Consider the following 23,462-nt stretch of genomic DNA (forward strand, 5'->3'; position numbering starts at 1 on the left):
TTCTGCCCTCATGAATAGATTAATGTTGCTATCACAGGAATGGATTCATTACTGCAAGAGTGAGTGCTGGGGTACCCTGGTATGACTCCATCCAGAGCATCTCCCAAGGGCTGAATTGTGTCCTCCACCTCCCAAAATCTGTATTTTGAAATCCCAACTCCTAGTACCGCAGAATGTAACCATGTTTGGAGATAGTCTTTAAAGAGGTGATAATTAAAATGAGGTCACTGAGGTTGGGTCCTAATCTAATATGACTGGGGTGCTAATAAAAAGAGGGAGAGACACCAGGGATGTGTTTATACAGAGGGACAACCGTGTGATGAGGCAACAAGAAGCAGCCATCTGCAAGCCAAACAGAGAGGACTCAGAGGAAACTAAACCTGCCAGCACTCTGATCTTGGACTTCTACCCTCCAGAATTGTGAGAAAATTAATTTCTGCTGTTTAAGCCACATTGTCCATAGTATTTTCTCATGGCAGCCTTAGCAAACTAATACAGTATCTTTCCCTAGATCAGGGTTGCTTGGTGAATGCAGGAGACAGTGGAGGGAGTTAAGAAGTCTTGAGAATAGCTCAAGAGGGAGCTCCCCATCCCTGTGTGTGTCCAGGAGAAATCTGGATTCCTCATCGGGGACATAACACTGGATGGACAATAGACCAGCTGGCCTGCAACATTTAGATTCTATCATTTTTCTCTACAAACTTTGATTTCTCCATGGAAGAGAATTATCACTTCTATCATCAAATATACTCTCCTATCTAGAAATGAAGATGAAAACAAAAGCAGATTTAAAGACTTTCGCTTGGCTCCCTCTGTCCGATCCTTCTTTTGGCCCCTACATTTCTCATGCACATGCTCTCTTACTGCTGCCATTACCTTTGCCCTATTTTTTGGACACGAATGTTTGAAATGGGCCTTAAAGCACAGACTGGCTCTTACCAAATGAGAGAATAAGGACTGAGGACTGTGTCCAGGTAGGAAGGAGGGTAATATCCCACTGCCTCTATTGTCAGAGTCAGGGAAAGGCGAAGTGGTCTTTCAAAATCTGCAGTTATCACAGGAAAACAGTATTCCAGAATTTTCCACCTGGTTTAAGGGTCCACAGATCTGCTTCTAACTGTGCTCATTCTAAAGAGTCACTCACCAGCAAAGCACCGTGGCTCATGCCTGTAATCCCAGCACTTTGGGAGGCCGAGGTGGGCGGATCATCTGAGGTTCGGAGTTCAAGACCAGCCTGACCAACATGCAGAAACCCTGTCTCTACTAAAAATACAAAATTAGCCAGGCGTGATGGTACATGCCTGTAATCCCAGCTACTCAGGAGGCTGAGGCAGGAGAATCACTTGACCTGGCGGGAGGGGGCAGAGGTTGCAGTGAGCCTAGATCACACCATTGCAATCCAGCCTGGGCAACAAAAGTGAAACTCCATCTCAAAAAAAAAAAAATCACTCCACTTAGAGAACTATGATCTGCATGAAGTTATTAGCAAGTCTAACCAATTCTGTTGAGAGAAATGAATAGCAAGAATAAGGGCTATGCCTAATACAACATTTCTGCTTTGGTCAACAAACTCTAATTCCTACTGCATCAAATCATATTTCAATAAGCTGCTGCTGAGAGAACTCATTATGTGATAAGGGTGTCCCTGCTCTTCTGTGCCAGGTTTTCCTTTGGTAAAAGTGCTAGTGAGTAGTAAATGCCCCAAAATGTGAATAATACTTTGATTTTGAAAGTGGACACATATACTTAATGCCACTGAAATGTACACTTTCAAATGATTAGTAACAAACCTGCACGTTCTACACACGCACCCCAGAACTTAAAGTATAATTTTAAAAAATGATTAAAATGGGGCCAGGCACAGTGGTTCATGCCTGTAATCCCAGCACTTTGGAAGGCTGAGGCAGGCAGATCGCCTGAGCCCAGAAATTTAAGGCTACAGTGGGCTATGAGCATGCCACTGCACTCCAGCCTGGGTGACAGAGCAAGACCCTATCTCTTAAAAAAATAATAATAATAATAATAATAAATAAAAAAGGTTAAAATGGTAAATTTTATGTTAACATACAGTGTATCTTACCATAATTTAAAAAAAAAGTAACACAAAGTCTGAATCACATAAGAGAGTACCTGTAAGCATGTCAGCCTTCTAAGAGAATAGGAAGGGGCATGGTTAATAGAACCATGTTGCTCAGCAAAGTGGGGCAGGTAGGAATGGGAGACTGAGAAATATCATCTGCACTCAAAGCACAGAAGCTTCCTCTGATAACTTATCAGGTAAAGACTGTGAATGCCTTTATGCTGAGAATGATACTCAGTATGAACTTATCTGCAAAACACTAGTCATGTTACCCTAGAGGATTTTACAGGGTTGCATGTTTTTGCTGTTTAAATCATTTTTCTACAGGCACTATTTGTCTACTGTTTCTGACTGAGAAGGTCAAGGCCTGGGGTGGAGGGCCAGCCTCCAGATGTTGTGGTTCACACTGTCAGAACCAAAGCACTCTTTCCACTTAGATGGTCTCTCAACAGCAGCATGTGATTGGAAAAGAGAATAGCTCCATTCCAGGAAAAGCCTTCTGTGCTGTGTTTACGTTAGGTGTATGATGTTACATTTAGCCCTCAATGCAAAGTAGTAACAGACTACATTGATTATACACTTGCTGTATGCAAAGCATACTACTCAGTCTTGGGGTGATAGCAGTACAAAAAAATATACTCCTACCATCACCAGGCTTAAAGTCTGGATCGGTTGACAAAACATGTTTCTAATTAGTAATGGTTATCCTGAGGAGATTACCAGTGAAGATTAATTACAAAGATTTTTCTTAGAGTGCCAAAACTGTTTCCCTCAGTTAATATTTCAACTACTTGTCATCTATTTTGCGATATAATTTTGATTTAAAATTCAAATCCCAACAACAGTAACAACATTTTTTAAATAATCAGATCTCTTTGTAATTTAGTGAGCCTGATTTTCTTTTGAATGTGCCACAAAGTGTGAATCAAATTTGTTTTCCCTGCCCTGGATGATGCTGTGGAATTCATTCCCAGCCCCATCCTTAACAGCAGAGCAGCATTCCAACTCTGCTAATGATTTGGGGTTTTATTTATGACCTGGGTAAGTCTCTTAACACCTCATTACATCTACGTGATAAGTTCCCAGAGGAAGCTTCCGTGGGTGGAGTTGGCTAAACTATAGTATACCTGGTGGAATAAAAACAGCACACACAGAAAACACTGTACTTCTCCTAAGTGCTTTTTCTTTTTTAATCATCACGAGGTGCCATTATTAACCCCATTTTATGGATGAGGAAGCTGAGGCATGAAGAGTTTACATAATTTGTTCAAGATCTCACAGCTAGAAAGTAGTGAAGCCAAATTTGAAGGCAATCTGAGTTATATCAGCCTATCCCAGGTATCAGCCTAGGAGACACTGATATGTCCCAGCACCAAATGTATACCCTAAATTAAACCACAGGATTTGCTTTCTTTGGTTGTAACAATGCTGAAGAAGAGATTTTAAGAAAACATCTGCAATCCTCATTTCCCGCTCTCTGACAATGAGACTCTGATTCCCCTCCCCTGGGGAGTGTTGAAGCATGTTCTTCCTCTTTTTGCCATTCTTTGTTCCATGGAAAACAAGAGCATCAAATTAGCTTGGAGGGTTCCTTTATCTTCCTTCCCTCAATCTACGGTATTTATCTAATTTCCTGGCAATTTTCATTTCATGAACATATTTTCATAGCTGGATCACCTCAAAATGCAAAAAGAAAATCTAATTCATGAGGACCAGTAATGCATACTATACAAATATATCATAAATATGTATCCCTAGCTACAGCCCCATCATATTTCAGTTGGCTCAAGGATTTTATTTGATTAAAGAAAACTAATTCAGAAGTACTTTTCTTTCTTAAAAACTGCTTTACTCCCCCCAGGTTACATTTTTGTAAGCACTCACTTTCTCAGCTATATAATAGAAGTAGATTTTTAAAGCACATTTCTGTGTTATGTCTTCTTGGTAATGCTTTGATTTCCTAGAGGTGTTCCTATGGGAAAATCCCCTAGGAGTTAATTTAAATTATCCATAAGAAATGCAGTAAAGCATGTTTATTGTGGCACTGTCCACAATAGCAAAGATTGGGAACCAACCCAAATACCCATCAAAGATAGACTGGATAAAGAAAAGGTGGTACATATATGCCATAGAATACTATGCAGCCATAAGAAAGAATGAGTCCATGTTTTTTGCAGGGACATGGATAAAGCTGGAAACCATCATTCTCAGCAAACTGACACAAGAACAAAAAACCAAACACTGCATGTTCTCACTCATAAGTGGGTGTTGAACAATGAGAACACATGGACACAGGGAGGGGAACATCACACACCTGGACCTGTCAGGGGTGGGGAGCTAGGGGAGGGATACCAAGGGGGTGGGGAGATAGGGGAGGGATAGCATTAGGAGAAATACCTAGTGTAGATGACAGGGTGAAGGATGCGGCAAACCACCATGGCACGTGTATACCTATGTAACAAACCTGCACATTCTGCACATGTACCCCAGAACTTAAAGTATCATAATAATAAAGAAAAAAAAAGAAATGCAGAAAAACTTGTATAGGACCACCAGCATAAGCTTCCTAGTTCTAGAGAGCTGCATTATATTTCTCTAGCATTCCTAACAGTAGCCTATTTTTATTTCTTCATGTCAGTTGGCATTGCCAGTTACAAATGCAACGGAATTGGATCATAACCTATAGATTCTGCTCTAGTATAAACCAAAGCATAACCATAGAAAAAGGTTCATGTAATATTTCCCAGTTGTGAATTTGTTCACTAGCCCCAACTTTTCAGCACATCAATCGATAAATCTTAACAATGTTTATTCATTACCTGACAGGTACCGATCAATAGTGTCCTAAGCATTATTCAAAGCAATACATATGAAATGTGAACATATACGTGATAAGCATCAGTATTGTCCCCTAATAGCCAGTTCTTCTCCACTTCTAGCCATGGGCAGGACTACATGTTCTACAATTCTGAAGCTAGGGCTGGCCTTCTTTCTGATTTGGCTAGTAGAATATGAGTGAAAGTGCCATGTGCCACTTCCAAATGAAAGTATTTAACTTCCAGTGATGGATTCCCCAGCCTTCTCTTCGCCTATTCAGTGATTATGGGAGCACATCTTGATATGGAAGTGCCATGCTATCAAGCAGCTAAGAATGCTGAACTGGGAAAACTGCTGCCCTGGAAGGCCCCTCTCCTCCACAGAAAACTTTTCCATTAGTGAGAGATAAGCTTTAGTTGTTCGGTGGTCATTATAATGCAGTATTATGTGTGATCCATGATTTGCATCATACTAAAGCACAGAGCCATGGGTAGAATTTCTGAGTAAACTAGTCAACTTGCTCTATAAATGGTCAAACATATTTTAGCCCTACCATGTTAAAAAAATGAGTACTGATGTGTGCTTCTAAGGAGAACTGGGAAGATGATTTGCAAAAATCAGTGTACATTTTCTTTACCTCTATATAAGCAAGGAATGGTGTATATCTTAGTGATCGATGTTCATAGGACCATCCTTGTGCATAAAGGATAGCCCTGTATATCTTTAAATCAAAAATCTATTTGAGCTAAATTAAATCTGAAAAGCTATAGATAGACACAACATAAAAATCAGTTTTCAGCTATTTCATGCAGCATAAAGATCCTTATTAATAAGAGGGCTTATAAGCACACACTCTGTGAACAAAAGGACCACCATTCCTGTGAGTGTGTCAGATCTATTCTGACACTGTTCCCTTCCAAAGCCACACTTACCTAAGAGTGAACATCTTCCTCTCCCACACTACATTGCCTCAACCTCCCCCCACCTTCCTTGCCATTCACCCTCATGGAAGGCAGAATTGGGCCTTCCAAGCATGTTCTCCAGGAACCAGAAAATTCTGATTCCCAAAGTACATTCTTCTCTGCACAAAGCAATATTTGAAATACATGGATGGGAAAAAATGGTTCAGAAAAGTAAGAGCAAACCCTTCTCAAATTCTAACCACGTCAAATTTTGAGGTTAAGAGAATAGCTCTTTTTTCATTGCAAATCTAAAATTCCTCTTTTCAAACAAGTTGATACAGGAAATATCATATTGAAAAGTACAAGAAAAACAGTTTTTGAGTTCTGGCCAATCTGCCCAAGTGCCAGAAGGTATTATGATCAAACTTGCATATTGAGAGAAATCTGACAGTGAGGTGCTCACCCAGAGCCATCCTGATCACAGTGTATCATTCAGCCCCTGTGTACAGCAGTGCCACCTAAAAACTGGGAGGAAACTAGAGAGGATCCACCAATAATGCGCATCCACTCCCAAAACTGAATGTGCCTTGAATAGTATATTCAAAGGTAACTTATTAGAGCTTAGATCTCCATTTTGACATGTGGAAAGTTGTTATAAATAGTATGCACCATGTTACTGCATTTTTATACAGCTTTGTGTATGGTTTTTTCTTAAGTTAAAAGAATATAACTTTTTCTTGTAGATCCAGGCAGTGACATTATAGATGTCTACTTTTCTCTTGATAACTTTCTGTGTTGTCTGAAGTTTTTACATGGAGTTGTATAACTTTTATAGACAAAAAGAAGTATTTGGGGTGGGAGAAGCAAGCTGTGAGTGAAAAGTTTCGTATTAACTCAATTTAACATTCAATTAATTCCTATTGATTTGGGAAACACAATATGACTATCAGCATAGTTGTCAGCTATTTTTTAGGAAACGCAATTGTTCAGGATCCATCATTCATTTGGTAGGTGATGAGAAGTTCCCATGTATCTATTACAATTTAGGGTTTTTAAGATGGAATATTCTTCTCTGAAAGTAAATTTATAAACTGGACGAGTATAATCTCCTTTTGTTCATTTAAGCTGGTCTTATAGGAGGGCAAGAAGCAAATCTCCCAAGATCCTTTCCGGAATTTTTCTCTAATAGTCTGCTTTCTAATAAAGCTTATTCTATCACAATTCAAAAAGCAACTAAGGTCCTCAGACGTGACCAGCAAATGAACTGTTAGCCTTTGCTTTGTTATTCCTTTACTGAGCAACACCGATTATTTCACTGTATGAGGATCTTTGTAAGCCTTCACCCTTTACCCACGTATACTGGGAACAATGCTTTACTCTCAGAAATATGTGCCTTTTTCACCTTTAAGCAAAATGCAGACAAGCATAAATTTTACTTTTACCTGCAAATGCTAAGACACAAATCCCTCAAAGGTGAGGATCTTTTTCATTCCCCTCGCAGCACATGGTAGAGGCCCACTAGTCTTTTGACTGGATGAATGAAATTAAACCCCAAGGAACCTGAGGAATTCCATCTTTAAGGTTTCCGGTTGTTAATCATATCATCTATGGTTACAGAGAAGAGCAGGGCAGAATATTTGTCCTGCCTGTGGTGACATGGTGATATCCCGTGAAAATCATCCCAGTGACTACCTGTGGAATCTTTCAGACACCATGGGAATATCCTGGGGAATAACGTACCCTTTCCAAAAAAAAAAAATTCAAAATGAAAGGAATCTGATTTTGAAGCTGGGTACAAACAAGAGTGACTCCTTCTTCTTCCCTCCCCCATCTCTCCTACCCCTAATTCCTCTGAATGGAACAATAACTAGAATAACAAGCAAAGGGTTTCAACTTATTAATACCAACAGAAAGGAATTAAAGACAGGTTTTCAGTATGAGTTCCAGATAAGAATTGATAATAGAAAAACCTCAGATAAACTTACTCATCTTCAAGCTCTAATCTAGACAAACAGGGACACAGAGAACAATAACAAATCAACATTCTATTTGTTATCAACAAATAACAAAAAGCATTCTTTCTTATTTTCTTCCAGAGGAGAACTTACCATGAATTTATTTAATTCATTAAAATTTCCAGGAAACTAAGGGAAAAGAGCAAAGCTCTGGACAACATAGCCAAGATGATCACTAGACATTTCACAGACTACCAAGGAACCAATTCCACCAGGAACCAAATTTAACATTTGGAAATATTATTTCTACACAAAATGTCACTCCCCATTGTACCACCAGAGATTTACAAACTATCGAGAAATATTAGGCCTACTAATGAAGCTTTCTTGGTAGTGCCAATGAATTCAGTCAGAGTGCTAAATCTGCATATGCTGGATACTACAGTTTGAAATTACAGATTACACACTTAGCTCTAAATCAGCCAAAAGCACATGCTTTTCTAATTAACAGATTTAACTGTGTTGCTATGAATCTGTGACTTACTAAAGCTGAGTATGTCATAAAAGGATAAATTGCTTTAATGATTCTGACAAATGTCTCAATTTAGGCAGCATAAAAGCCTATCGTTATAGAGAAATACCCAAATAGACACACACTTGCAGGATATGGAAAAGTGTTCCTAAAAGTCACTTCAGTAAGAACGACAAAGGGCTTTTTATTCTGGAATTTGTCTCTGGAAAGACCATACATGTGTGCAGGAACTCAGATTCCATCTGTTGCTTTCGAGACAGGCTTTATTGTATTGACTTTGTGCTCTTATCTGATGGCAATAAATTCTCACCAGAGTGAAACACCAGCTTAGCCAGTGACCCCTGCTGTTCAAATCAGACAATGGACCAGGTCTTTTCGGAGACACTCCATGGCTTGTGGCCCACCCTTCATGAATGGCCTTGGGGTTTTGCTATTTTCATTCAGGATTTCCTAATGTGAGCAATTAGGAGATACTTCAAGAGTCTCATCAGCAGTTGCAATACGTCATCGGTGAGCAATAACCTACTAGGACCCCAAAAAGAGACAGGGAAAGCTAGGAAGAAAGGGGCAAGGGAGAGAAAAGAAGTGCCAATAGATATTTCTGTATTTAAGATTGCAAAATAGATGAACACCGTTTACATAAACCTCAAATTCTGGAACCCAAAAAACAAAGAATTTCTACTGGTCCAGCAAATTTGAGACCTTATGCTATAAATAAAAGGCTGCAGTAAGGATGTGTGCACTAAACAGAAATGGAATTTCCTTCCCACAAGTAGAGCTCGCCGAACTGCCCTCCAGGTTTTTGGTTTTTTTAATCAGAAGCAGCCCAGAGATACAAACAAGACATGCCATGCCTTAGCCCTGTTCCTTCTCTCAAAATTTCTAAGGTCATTTTCTTATTGAAAGAACAACAGAAGAAACAGATACTGGTCTCTCTCAAGGCGCCAACCCACGGCCAGCCTCGATGATGTGCCGCTATCTTTTCCTGAGAGAAGCATGGTACAAAATAGCGTCAGTCCCTTCCCAGTCAGCTGTGGACTAAAACACTCATCGGGCGGGAAAAAAAAAACAAGAAAATGTTCTGTGGCAGTAGATTACCCTTGTAGGTGTACTTATTTTTTCATTTTGGAGTTTGGACTTTTTTTTATTTTTTTTAGTCATTTTCTACTGATCTCCAAAACTTCGCTGTACTTGGGACAAAGAGGCCTCAGGAACATGGGGTTCACGCTGGCTTTGAACACATAGACCAAATTGCTCACACCGACCCGGGCAATTACAGTTCTCCCCGGGGAGGGATCCCTCGGGGTGAGAAGGGGTAGGCCTCAGACTTTGCCCCCAAGGAACTGCCATCTGCTTCTCCCCTGCCCACACTGCGCCCTTCCTCCAGCGCGCCCCTTCTGGCAAAAAGAGAGCGCTGAGCCCCGCGTTGGCCTCAGCCTTCCTGGACCCTTTGTTTGCTTTCCCAAGCACCGATCTGTGGCCCGAACCCTTGAAATATTTAAGGAGATAAGCGCAGGAGCTCGGTAGGAGTTGACAAAGTGTTTGCCCTTAGACTAGACTCTTCCTAAAATTAGGGACAATGGCTCTCCAGACGCTGGCTCTGGTCTTGTTCTCCGAAATCCACGTCTGAACCGGTGGAGTCTCTGGAGCCGAAGCGCACACGGAGATGCGCGGCCGCGGGGACAGGTCTCCCCGCCTGGCGCGAGGAAACTGCCCAGGCAGCTGCAGCGGCATCCTCGGTGTGGGGCCGGGTGGAGGGAGGGCCAAAGGCGAAGGAATGAGGTCATCCCTCACCCCTCAAAAAAACCTTCCTACAAGTAAAAATGTAAAAGATCTCAGCGTAAAGGAAGCTGACTTGCAACCCCAGAGGGACAATCTCTGTTTTGGGAAATGGCGCCCCCAGATGGCTGCCGGAATCCCAGGAAAAAAATACTCACCGGGTGCAGGGAAGGCCGGGTTGCTCTGTTCTGGGAAGAAGTGACATCACCTGCCCGGCTGGCCTGCGCGCGGCTGAAAGCCAGGTGGCAGCACTGTTGGAGACACCCGACAAGTTGCGACAGGTCCCCAAGGCTAGCCCGGTAGTCACTTCACTTCACCGAGGCACATGTAACGCCAGCAGCTGTACCATTTATGGTGCGACCTGGTTCGTTAACCTTTCCGTGCCTCGGTTTCCCAGTGACTGCTTGTGTGCAAAATGATCATCCGGGATCCAGTGCTGGATTGTGGGAAACTAGCATACTACACGCATCGTTCTCCTTCTCGCTTTCACTCCTCAGAAATAAAGGTCCATTCCCTTTCATTTTACTGCTCGCCAGTGGGGGTGGGAGGCGCGCTTTCCCCAGCTCTTCGCGGAGGCCAAGCAGATTCCCCGACAGGGCAGAACCTCTGAACTTAAGCGTGAAAGTCTTGCCTGTCCGGAAACTCTCGTAGCAAGCACAGGTTTAAACAAGAAGCCAAAATGTTCTGGAGAGATTGCTGGGGGCTTTCTTTGTGCCCTAAGCACAGGAAACACTCAAGCAGAGAAGCAAGGCCAAACCCAGGCCAAGGGTGGTGGTCGTAGGCCTGCAGCATTGGGGTGGGATGATTCATTCTGTGTGTGGTCTGAACCAATCCCCTCGCCAGGGACCTATGGGCAGCCCCCTTTAAGCAGGATGCCCGGTGGAAAGGGCATCTACCCTGGGCTTGGGTGAATAGTGCTTCCGTTCCTAAAACGGCCATGGACTAAATGGGCAGGGAGGGCGTAAATATGGGCCCTTCATTTTTTAAAATATAACCTTTGACGGGTTTTGATCAATTGCAAGGATCGAAAGAGACCTGTGGACTTGGCCTATGGGCAAAGGAGAAGTCTGTGTTCGTGAAGGCGCGGCCGCGGGGCCCCGTCACGTGTGAGCATCTCAGGGACCGGTCTGGGGAGGCGGGCTGGGACGGTCACCCAGCGTCGTTGCCGTGTGCTGCTTATATGGGCAGCGCTCCATGCCCGCCTCCCAGCCTCCGCAGGAGGTTATTTCCATGTTCCCTAGTGATCAACTGGACTGGTCTTGGACTAAAAGCAGAAGGAAGTGGGGGAGGAGCGCGCGACTTGAGATGGGAAAGGCAGCAGCAACGACTACAGAGTGGGGACAAGACTAAGTGGCGCAGGTGCTGGGAGGACCTGGCGATGGACCACGGGGAACGCCAGAGACCAGGCAAACAAGCGGGCGAGGGGTGGACAATGCGAACGGCAGGGAAGGAGACTCAGGCGCGACTCCCGGCGCCTCCTGGCGGCGAGCAGGGCTGCACGGGCTCCCTAAACAACGCTGCGGGCGCGCGGAGCGCAGGGACGGGGACCCCCCAGTCACAACCCAGCGTGCAGCAGTGCGGTGCTCAAACCAGCCAGACCGGCTTCGGGCTCCTTGAACTCCCAGCAAGGGGCTCTGTGGGGCGGAGGTGACCCCAGGGGAGGGCGTGGGGGGGGGGCGTGGTGAAAGCAAGAGGGCCGTCATCCCACTCCCAGGTCCAAGTCGTAGCATCTCTCAGAGCTCAGACTCTTTATTAGCTCTTTGGTTTGGTATGCTTCTGTTTCCTTTGAGCTTTCATTGCAAAGTAGTTTGTGTTGGGAAGGGGGATTTTAGATCTCTTGGTACTTTCGTTAGAGACGAAAAGGCCCTGGACCAATTTGGGGAAAGAGTGGCCTTTTGCAGCCACCAGGGGCCTTTCCCCAGTGGAGCACTTGGAAGCTGGACTCTTAGGGACGCAGATTCTTGGAGTTCAGAACGTGCTTCTCTCCAGATGGCGATTTTTCTAGCGTGTTTACGGTCAGCAGATAACACTGAGTGGGCTTTTGCTACCCATCCTTCATTACCCGGCTCCTCTAAGCAGCGGGACCACAAAGCGTGCCTGGTAACTTGGGCCTGGAAGGCGCCAAGGCCAAAGCATCTTCCGGAAGGAGGGAAATTAGGAAGCAGGAGTCAGAGCCTGTGAATGGTTTCAAGTGGCCGGGAAGTAATAACAATGCGTCAACCTTACATATGAAAGAACCTCGCTCTCCAGGGATTGGCTTTCCTCACAGCCTCCGCAAGAGGGAGGCTGAGGAGGGTGAAGGCCTCTGGTCCCCAAGGGAGCCTAGGGATGTTTAGGCAAAAGGGGCCCACCCTCCCGCCCCCCACCTCCAGCCCCAGAGCACGCACGCACGTGCACATACACACACTCACTTTCCCTTTCCTGGCACCCTGTTACCGGTTTACAGCTGTGAACTTACTGTTTGTAGTCTGAGACACTAGATCCCCGGCTCTATGAGAGCAGAGGCCAGCCTGTTTGTTCATTTCTGTACACCCAGCGCCCAGCCTGGTGCCCCCTGGTACGCAGGGGATGAATGCAATTCTAGCCCTCGTGGATCTCTAGGCAGGACTCCTTCCTCTGACCTCGCTCCCACCCAGCCTGCCCACCTTTTGTGCCCGTCTTTTGTACTGGCCACCAGTCTTTTCAAACAGTGCCCTGGAGGCCCATACTCCAGGGCGGCTGTGTATGTTAGAGCCCGTGATGCCTTCGACTATTGAGTCATGCCATTCATTTAAGAAGGGAAAGTCTCTTCTCCAAAACGGGGAAATGGTGGGCAGTCTTGTGTGACTGGTGTTGTAGGGGCATTTCCACGACAACTTCCTAGGCTTTCACTCCCAACAAAATAACAAGCCCACTTTATTGGTGTTTCGTTTTCCATGTAAAGTTCTGCTCATACGAATCTATTTATGACTTTTTTTAAGGGCAGTGGGGAGCACGCCGCCAGCCTGCTGAACTGTGGCTGGAGGTTCGAGAGGAAACGAAGTTGGCCAAGGCAGCCTCGGGCAGGCAGGTCCCGGGCTCCATCCCAGAGCACAAAGAGCCCAAGGGCTGCTGGCTCCGCTGCTACCAGGGACGCAGCCTCCCCACCCCCAACAAACACACATGGCTATCAAGGACGTATCCCTCCCACCCCCAACACACACACACACACACACACTCCCTCTCCCACCCATGCTGGCAGCCCTGCGGCTCCATCAGAAACTTCAGGCTGGGGCAAAACAAACCAGGGCCCCCGGCGGTGCACGGGATGAGGAGCGTTCCCACCAGGACCTGGCCGCGAGGCTACTAGCGGGGTGCCCTGCGTGTCCCCCACTCCTGCAGCCCGCACCCTGCTCGCTCACTGTTGGGACGCAGCGGCCAGGTTTGTCTGTTGTTTAAAGCAATCCCAGAGCTGGCGCGCGGAGGCATCTGGGGAGGGGGAGCAGCCAGAATTCCCTTCCAGCAAGCGCGTGAGCGGCATTCTCAACGCAAAACCAGACCCAGAAAGTAGTGACCAGCCCTCCTCGGATTACCCTTCACTGGCTCCTCCCTTGCTCCCCCCTCCTCTAGATTTGCATAAAAAAGGCCAAGAAAACTCTGGCTTTGCCCCAGCAGCTGCTCACTCTGCTCCCCCGGTTCAGAGACCCCTGGAGGTGCGCGCGGGCTTGCAGCGCCTCGCCCACGCCGTCTTCCCGGAGTACTGCTTCTCCGCTCACCGGCCGCCCGCTACCAGCTTTCCAGGCCCCCGAGTCGCGCGGAGCGAAGAGGGTGGGCCCGGGACGAGCTCCGACTCCTGCCGCTAGCCCTTCCCCAGCTCCGCTCCCTCTGCCGCCCGGGGGTAGCGCACCCACGATGCTGCAGGGCCCTGGCTCGCTGCTGCTGCTCGTCCTCGCCCCGCACTGCTGCCTGGGCTCGGCGCACGGGCTCTTCCTCTTCGGCCAGCCCGACTTATCCTACAAGCGCAGCAATTGCAAGCCCATCCCGACCAACCTGCAGCTGTGCCACGGCATCGAGTACCAGAACATGAGGCTGCCCAACCTGCTGGGCCACGAGACCATGAAGGAGGTGCTGGAGCAGGCCGGAGCCTGGATCCCACTGGTCATGAAGCAGTGCCACCCGGACACCAAGAAGTTCCTGTGCTCGCTCTTCGCCCCTGTGTGCCTCGACGACCTAGACGAGACCATTCAGCCGTGCCACTCGCTCTGCGTGCAGGTGAAGGACCGCTGCGCCCCGGTCATGTCCGCCTTCGGCTTCCCCTGGCCCGACATGCTCGACTGCGGCCGTTTCCCCCAGGACAACGACCTTTGCATCCCCCTCGCTAGCAGCGACCACGTCCTGCCGACCACCACCGAGGAAGGTAAGGCTTCCCTGCTGCCTCCCCACTCCCTGCTCTGCTGAGACGCTTCCAGGGGATCCCGCCCATGCCACGCATCCCGATGCATCCCTGCTTGGGGTGCCGGTACCAGGAAGGACAGAAGTTCTTCCTGCCCTGGTCTGTCATCACAAGCCTGTATCAAATTTGAGATACCTCTTCCCTCCCGCCCAAGTCTCGCATTCTCCTCCCGAGTTGTACCAGTTATAAGCAGTTTTTAAAAAATAATAAAGAGAAAGTAAACGAAGAACTGAATGGCGGCTCAAAAAAATAGATATATGATTATGGTTAAAGATGCTAGCACTGGGGCCTCGCTCTGAGAGCCTTGGAAGAGGTGTTGGGTGGAAAAGTAGGTGGTGAGCATTCTGGCCAGAGGCCCCTCGCTCAGCCCTATTCTGCACCTTCTTATCACTGGGCAGGATTCTAGTCACAGGAACATTTCCCGCACAGGCAGGAGAACCACGATGCACACACAGATAACCTTTTAAGGTACTTTTTGTCCTTTGCCAATTTAGGTTTTGAAAACATAACCGGGACTGGCACCGAGCGTGTGGAAAATTGAGCATTGGTTGTCCTGCTCAGGTACTTGAGGAAGAGGGCATAAAGGGAATCTCTGGAAATCATCTTTCTATCGCTATCAGTTTTTAACTTAGGAGTGGTTTTGATTAGCTGGAGAAAATCATGCAAAAGAGATTCCCAAGTTTTTAGAAATGGAGGGAGAGTTCTTGTGCAAAAACCATCAAAGCAATGAAAACCTCATGGGCTCTCGATATTTTTTCTGAAAGGAAAACATATACAATGCATCTGAGCTGATTTGGGTCCCCTGGGTGGGAAAGGGAGCTTCCTAATCCCTTTCAGGGCTTCAGCAGCCTCTCCCTTTCAATCTCTAGTTGTTTTCCTACAGACATCATTAGTTAAAGCAAATGCAAAGTTCTTTAGCAATCTTTCCTGGCAGGGACCATGAGTTTGCAATCACCTTATTGGTTAGATTTCTAATTTATTGCAAATGTTTGGCATTTTTCAAACATTTGTCCAACATATACCATAGACCAACCAATACAGGTTAGTAACATTTTATATACGTTCTGAGAGCTCCTAATTGGAAATGTTTGATTTTGTTTGGGTTAGGGGACTTAAGGGCAGTTTTATGTATGTTGCTTTTGTTTTCATTTCTTTCCACTATCAGCAGTCACATTACATAGTGTACATTTCTCCTGAAAGCCACTTTTCTTCTTCAAAATAAAAGTTTACGTTCTTCAAAATTCCATCTTTGTGATTTTTCTAATTTGATAAAACTCCTATTAAGCCACATAAAGACATCATTAACATATTCATAAATGAGAGAAAGGAAATATGATTGTTCTTTCTTTCCTTTCCCCCAAGAAATCAGACTCTTAGAAGAGCTTTTAGCAGGCTCTCTGATAATTGTGCTAGTACACAACCCCTAGGTTTGGTCAGACCCCTAAACCATTTTGCTTCATCTTTGATTAGCTTCAGAAACAGGTTGGTTGGTTGGTTGGTTGTTTGGAGAGTTTGAAATAGACAAAGAAGGGCAAGAAGAACCTGCACCAGGGAGCTTGTAGATAACAATGAAGTGAATGCTGCCTGACTCAAGCACAATCTTGGCAGAAGGCACAAGGTGACACAGAACCACTTCGAGGAGGCTGTTGTAATTAGTGAGATGTGTTTTCAAGGTGGAAACATCCCAGATGTGGAACATTAGCCAGTCTCCCCTCCCAGGCCAAACTTGGCCCCCCTGACATACAGAGCTCTGCCGAGTAGAGCCAGCTACACTGGTGTCCTATGGCTGAGAAAGATAATTTTCTGGCTATATTTTATAGTTACCAGTTTTCCCAAACGCCTCAAGGATCTTTGTTTCCTTGGGTGCTTTCTCCTTCAAAAGGCTTTGGGAATAACTTTTTCTTACTGAATTTCCCAGGGGTTGGGAGGATGAGCTGAAAAGCTGCACCCTGTCTCAGTTAACTTTAACTACACACACTCGTACACTCTTCTCACAACTCCTTTGGAGAGTTATCATTTATTAAACACAACATATGGGTGTGCTCATTTTGCTCCCCAGCCCCCAAACAAATGAGAAGCATGGGGGAACTTTCTTAGGATTGAGTGATCCTAATTTTATAGAGGAGGCAGAAGTTGCGATTAAATAGGACAATTGCTACTTTCAACTGGGTAAGTACTTTTGAGTTGTTTACAAACGCCACCTGCTGTTTCCCTTTTAAGCAAACTTACTAAAGACTGTTTTTCACATTTCTAGCTCCAAAGGTATGTGAAGCCTGCAAAACTAAAAACGATGATGACAACGACATAATGGAAACACTTTGTAAAAATGATTTTGGTAAGTAATACAACAACAGATTTCATACCCAGAAGTTTTATTTACCAGTAAAACTTCAAGGTAGAAATCATTATGATGTTGCTAGATAAAGGTTGAGTGAAACACCATTCTAGATCGTGATTCCCAAAATCATCCAACTTGATCTATCCTGATTTCCTTCTTATGTAACTGTCTAGTATTATTGAGTTGTATCTTGTTAGGTGAGACTCATTGTTCTAATAAGCCAATCAAATAATGAGAATTATTCAGATTAACAATTTTCAATAGCACATTTTCAATCTTATTTATTTATTTTTGCTGACAGGCATACTCCCAAGTCCTGTTTTCTTTTGATTACTTAACATGTGCACCAGAAATGGAAGTGTAATTAGCCCCAGCCAAACAGATTCAAGGCATTAAATTGGCCACAAATAAAAACTTACTCTGCTATCAAATTAAAGTATTTTTACTTTCTTTATAAGCCATCATGATTTGCTCCTCTGTGTTCTAGCATTAGTGGATATATCCAAGGCACTGATTATTAATTTGTCAAGGAGGGGTTCCTTAAATTTAAAAAGAAGAATGGTTTACTGGGAAGACACTTAACATGGAACACCCAACAACCTTGAAACACCATCTTAAAATCCCTTATAAAAGAAGGCTTTTGTAAAGTTTTGTACGAATAAGTCTAGACACACTAGCCACAGTTTTGTTAGAAAGAAAAAAAAGCCTAGACATTGACTTTAGCAGGATACATGAAAGATGCCATGATGCCCTGGTGTTTGGGGACAATTAAAAAACAAACGTGATATGTTCCGTAAGTTGTAAGTCACTCCCCTGAAGAGAAGCTAAGGGAAAAGTGAGCTGGGACTTGTCTGCATACAACTCCACCAGCACCTCATCTGCTGACGTCAGGCCTCTCAGGTCAGAAGAGGATCCTAGCTAGACACAGGATCAATGCTAAATTCAGAGTTGGGAATGAATGACCAGGAACTTTACCCAGAGGCATTCTTGCTTTTACCCTTTTCCCAACACACCAAAAGGGCAGGCACCTTTTGGTGTGTTGGGAATTTTTGGTACCTTTTTAAAAATATTTGTTCAGACACAAGACTGAACTTACTCATAAACAGATACGTTCCCTGTTCTGTCAATCAATAATGGAGTCTAATAGACCCATATTAACATTTCTACATACTCAACATAGTCCTCGAGACTGAGGGAAATCACTCCAGCTACTACTCTCCTTACCTTTCCATCCCAGAAATCTCAGGCCTGGTCAGGTCCCTAAAACTCTGGAACCATCTAATCCCTGCTCTTTGACAGCTCCAGGTCTCTTCCAGAAACTGTCCTGGGTTTAACTATGACTGGTCCCAGAACCACCATAGCCCCAGTGTTGAAAAAGGCTTCACACTGCTGAGGATGGAGAAAGAAGGGAGGTAGCTGAAAGTCCTTAGCAACCGTTACCCTTTGGAGGAGCCATGAATGGGGCTGAGGGGGTTTCACATGCCTGTACTCAAATGTACACAGCCTTCAGACTGGCTGAGGGCCAGGTACATTAGCAGCAGATAATTCCAGGTCACCAGAGCCTTACCAAAACACAGTCCTCAGCCCCCATGCTACATCACTTCATTATGGACAAGATAGAACAATATCATTTATATAAGATTTCTATTAAAAGTCTATAAAATATCATGTTCTTCTAGTAGTTTATATCCTTTGTACTACATATAAAACAGATCCTTCCTGACTTCCATGAAAAGGTGATTTTTATATTGTGGAGCTCCAAAACAGTTGGCTTTGAGAAAACACACACACACACACACACACCCCTATTACTTGCTTGCTTTGTGGCTGACCTTACAGAAGACCCCCTTTCTAAGGATGCACCAATCAAGACCTGAGCCAAAACATGGATGCCTGTGTGCCCCAGTGTGCCCTGTCCTTACAGAGGGAAAACTTTTCAAAACAACATAGAAGTTATCACACTTTAAGTATCACAAGTATAGATACCTCACAAAGTTGGTTTCTATTTCTTCACTCTCCTTTTGACCCAAAGAGGGATAAAGTATCAGAATTTCAAGAACTGCATCATAGATTCTTGGTTTGTAAGCACTATTCTATCTTGCCTCTGTTCTTTGAGAATAATGGAAGAGTAGAAGGAACAAGCATAGAAATCTGATTTATTTGACTTGACTAATCTGAGAAGGCATCACCCTCATCCCTACTGTGCTCCTGAAGTACAAGGGAAATGTAATACCCCTCCTTACTTCAATGGTGCAAGTACTGGTGAGTAAAAAATGGTTCAGAACTACCTTCCTATATATACAACCTATTGCTGGAACAGAAAGTATCATCACCTCTGCCTCCTATCACATCTTGCATCCCAGTCACATCCTCAAGGGCAGGAAAGGTTCTGTAGGGGCTTTGATTCTCTCTGTTTGGGATCTAGCTGAAAATCCAAGGAGAAAATCCCTAATGTTTTTCTCGTGATAAACATTTGCAAAATTAGTTATTTTAGAGCTAGACAAAGATGACTCACAAATCTTCCTCCTCGTTAAAAGTGATGGTTTTTCTGATGTTTGGAGCTCGAGAATGTTTCATTTAGCCAGGTGAAATCTTTTATATGCCCTATTGTATTACAGACAAGGCTCTCAGTTAATGTGTAATCAGTCCATTTCTCTTACTATGGTGAGGTCTTCCAACACCCACTCCCAATGCAGAGGACACAGGAGCATGCAACAGTTCCGCAAGCATGGCTTATTCCATGACTTGAGTCTCATAAACTCTGAGAACTCAGTACCACAGTTCAGATGCATATCATATCAGACAAAACCATGGTTGGCCAAGTCATAGCATCTTTGATTTACCTGATTGAGCTTCTAGAATTTCCTGGTTGACTAGAAAGCCATACTCAAGTTCCCTTTCTGATATCAAAAAGAAAAAAAAACCTCAAACAATTACACACAACACAGAAAAATCTTCCTCTGTTACCAATTTAAACATGAGATTAAACTCCATCAAAGTCAGGAAGTCATCCTTACACATCATCTACACAGAACAGTTGTCAGTGGTACCCAGGGTCTTAGGACACATTGCAGCTGGGCAAATTTATGCTGCAACCAATACAAAAACAATGACATTGCCTCAGGACACCACAGTGGCATTACAGAAGGTTTGGCAGCCGGAGTTCAAGTAAAACAACCTACACTGGGTGACCTCGGGCAAGTCACTAAACTTCTCTAGATTTAAGATTCTTTGTGTACTAACAAGAGACTTTTGGGATGATCCCTTCTAACGTTAAAATTCTATTCTTTTCCTGCTTTCATGGAGTCTTGAAATTTAATTGCAGCATGTATGTTTGTAGGACTTTCTTTCCCAGAGCATGCTGTTCATGACTATGAAACGTGTCCTTTATAGTAAACCACTTACTTTTGGTCTTTGCGTTCTAATGAGCCTACATATACATTTTGGGAACAGTATATATATGATCTGTAAATGCCTTGGCCTTGGACAGGCAAATGAGAGCATATGAGGATGAGGTCTTCAGAAAAACACTTCTATGACTAAACATGTTGTGCTCTTAAAAACAGACTTGCATATTTTTTCTCCTAGTTGCTTTACCAAATCAAATGTAGCTGTAAGATCAATTCTCCTTCCCTGTAACCTGTTCTTTAGAAAACAATGATTGTGTGATACAGTTTTCTTACAGGTTTGTCCAAAAACCTCTCCTATATAATAAATTGAGTTTAAAGTTTATGGCCACAGAAGGATCACGTTTCACCTAAGAGTCAGGCACTTCTTTTCATGCTGAAGTTTCCAGTAGAGAAAGCCATTTGTTGGGGAGAGCAGGCACCACATGCAACCTTCCAACAAACACAAGGGTGGGTGAGGAAACCAGAAGAAAAGTTAATTGAGTCCCGCAAAGAGAAAGAGTTTTGAAAGAATGGCTGATTGGAAACAAAGTGCTTGGCAAATGCTTTGAGGCTTTAGCAATGGAGCCACCTGCTGCCCCTAGCTCCCAACCCCCGACCTGCAGCCTCTGAGAGTCCCATTCGCTTTAGGAACTCTTTCCCTGCCCAGGCCAAGTCACACGAGCAGGCAGAATGGGGGGAGGTCTACTGCATTCCCTCATTATAACTGGCATGATTCTTTCTGCCCTCTCTTGTCTTCATAGCGCTGAAAATAAAAGTGAAGGAGATAACCTACATCAATGGTGATACCAAAATCATCCTGGAAACCAAGAGCAAGACCATTTACAAGCTGAACGGTGTGTCCGAAAAGGACCTCAAGAAATCGGTGCTGTGGCTTAAAGACAGTTTGCAGTGCACCTGTGAGGAGATGAACGACATCAATGCGCCCTATCTGGTCATGGGACAGAAGCAGGGTGGCGAGCTGGTGATTACCTCGGTGAAGCGGTGGCAGAAGGGGCAGAGAGAGTTCAAGCGTATCTCCCGCAGCATCCGCAAGCTGCAATGCTAGTCCCGGCAACCTGATGGCTCCGACAGGCCTGCTCCAGAGCACGGCTGACCATTTCTGCTCGGAGACCTCAACTCCCGTTTCCCAAGCACAGTCCCAGCTGCTCCAGCCTCAACCTGGGCAGCTTCCCCCTGACTTTTGCACGTTTGCATCCCCAGTGTTTCCTGAGTTATAAGGCCCTAGGAGGCCACGGGAGTGGATAGCTGTTTTCACATAGAGGAAAAGCCCACCCAAATCTTGTAGAAATAGTCAAACTAATAAAATCATGAATATTAGTATGAAGTTTAAAAATAGCTCACTTTAAAGCTAGTTTTGAATAGATGCAACTGTGACTTGGGTCTGGTTGTTGTTGTGTGGTTTGAGTCAGCTGATTTTCACTTCCCACTGAGGTTGTCTCAACATGCAAATTGCTTCAGTTTCCTCTATGGCCCAAACTTATGGGTCACAAACCCCGTTGAGATAAAGCTGGCTGATATCTCAACATCTTCATCGGCTCCAGACTGAGACTCGGTGTCTAAGTCTTATGACAATTCACCATTTTATACCCTCATTGGGGACTTAAACTGTTACCTGTATCACATTCCAGCTACAGTACTTCCATTTATTAAAAGCACATTAACCATTTCTATAGTATGATTTCTTCAAGTAAAGAGTAAAAGATATAAATTTCATAACTGACTTGAGTACTTTAAGCTTTGTTTAAAACATTTCTTACTTAGCTTTGGCAAATTAAACCCAGTGTAGCTTACCTGTAATATACATAGTAGTTTACCTTTAAAAGTTGTAAAAATATTGCTTTAACCAACACTGTAAATATTTCAGATAAACATTATATTCTTATATATAAACTTTACATCCTGTTTTACCTATTCATTGTCTTCTGTCTTGTCTTAGTAAAACGAACTGGGAAGGGAGCTATGCATGAGTGGTCACTTCCTTCCATGAGCCCAGCCCTCCAGCAGTTTAAAGTGGTCTGCTTCTCAAGTGACTCAGAAAGTGTCTCCGCCTCCACCACCCAACCATCACTGCCCTCCTTTCTCATGCCCCACATCTCACAGATTCCACTGTTGCTGACTCTAAAGAAGCAGAAATTTCTAAGCTCTGGAAAGGCGTTACCTTTTTTTGACCCTTCTGAGCAGTCCACATGCAGCTATGTGGCAACACTACCCTATACTTAGGGTTTATGAGCCTTAGAATTGTGCTGTTCATTTCCTGAGATTTTTCATACCGAAAGAGAATAACCATTGCAAAAATACTAATTCCTTCCTTCACTCAAATCTCTCAGATAAAGAGAGCTATGATTTGGAGAGTATCCACTGGAATGCAAGGAGGAGGAAGAGGATGGTGAAAACTTGAATTAGGATAAAAAGGGAGAGATAGACATCTGTCCAGTAAATGTCTCTTAGTCCTTTCTGACTGCGGTAACAAAATACCTTAGACTGGGTAGTTTATAAAACAACAGAAACTTATTTCTCACAGTTCGGGAGGCTGCAAAGTCCAAGATCAAGGTGGTAGCAGATTTCTGTATTTAATGAGGGCTCTCTGCTTCACAGATGGTGCCTTCTCACTATGTCCTCACATGGCAGAAGGATGAATAAACTCCCTCTAGCCTCTTTTATCAGGAACCCGCTCCCACAGTAAATAACCCACACCTGCAATAATGGCATTAATTTATTCAGGAGGGCAGAATCACTATGACTTAATCATTTCTTAAAGGTCTCACCTCTCAATCCTGTTGCATTGGAGATTAACTTCCCAATACATGAATTTTAGGGGACACATTCAAACTATAGCAATTCCTGATTTTTTATTCTCTCATTAAATGACAATTTGACTGACCTTTTTATCTTTCAACTCTTGTTTACTATCAAGTTTTCAATGCACTTAATGGATGGTTACCTTGAAAAGCAAATCCTGGTATATGTATCCCTCATGCAGTCACTGAATCTGGATTATTGAACAGTTTGATTTTTGCTTATGAAACACATTGCACAAATACAAATTAATTTATTAACTCAGCAACTATTAAGCATAAACTATTAACATTAGCTTATTCATTCAGTAAATGTGCATTGAGTATTTTACCCAAATGCCAGACACCGGTCTGGATGGTAATTACACAATATTTCTGCCCTCCTTCAGCTTGTATTCCACAGGGATTGTGTTAGGCACTGGTAATGCACAGATGAATCCTTC

General features: G+C 44.1%; 1 protein-coding gene and 1 long non-coding RNA gene across 2 annotated transcripts in view; one reads left to right on the top strand and one right to left on the bottom strand.

Moving 5' to 3' along the window:
- LOC116530528 overlaps window positions 1–23,462 on the bottom strand; it is a 236,549-nt gene that overhangs the window by 162,579 nt on the left and 50,508 nt on the right. The gene's annotated exons all lie outside the window — the stretch shown is intronic.
- Window positions 13,471–22,135, top strand: SFRP2 (secreted frizzled related protein 2). Its single transcript, XM_032248622.1, has 3 exons — window positions 13,471–14,440; window positions 16,731–16,811; window positions 20,965–22,135. Exons 1-3 carry the CDS (start codon window positions 13,936–13,938, stop codon window positions 21,267–21,269), a joined length of 891 nt encoding a protein of 296 aa, XP_032104513.1. The 5' UTR covers window positions 13,471–13,935; the 3' UTR covers window positions 21,270–22,135.

Source organism: Sapajus apella, unplaced genomic scaffold (assembly GCF_009761245.1).
Source record: "Sapajus apella isolate SASKATOON/1434 unplaced genomic scaffold, GSC_monkey_1.0 scaffold67, whole genome shotgun sequence".
In the NCBI taxonomy this organism is placed as follows: Eukaryota; Metazoa; Chordata; class Mammalia; order Primates; family Cebidae; genus Sapajus; species Sapajus apella.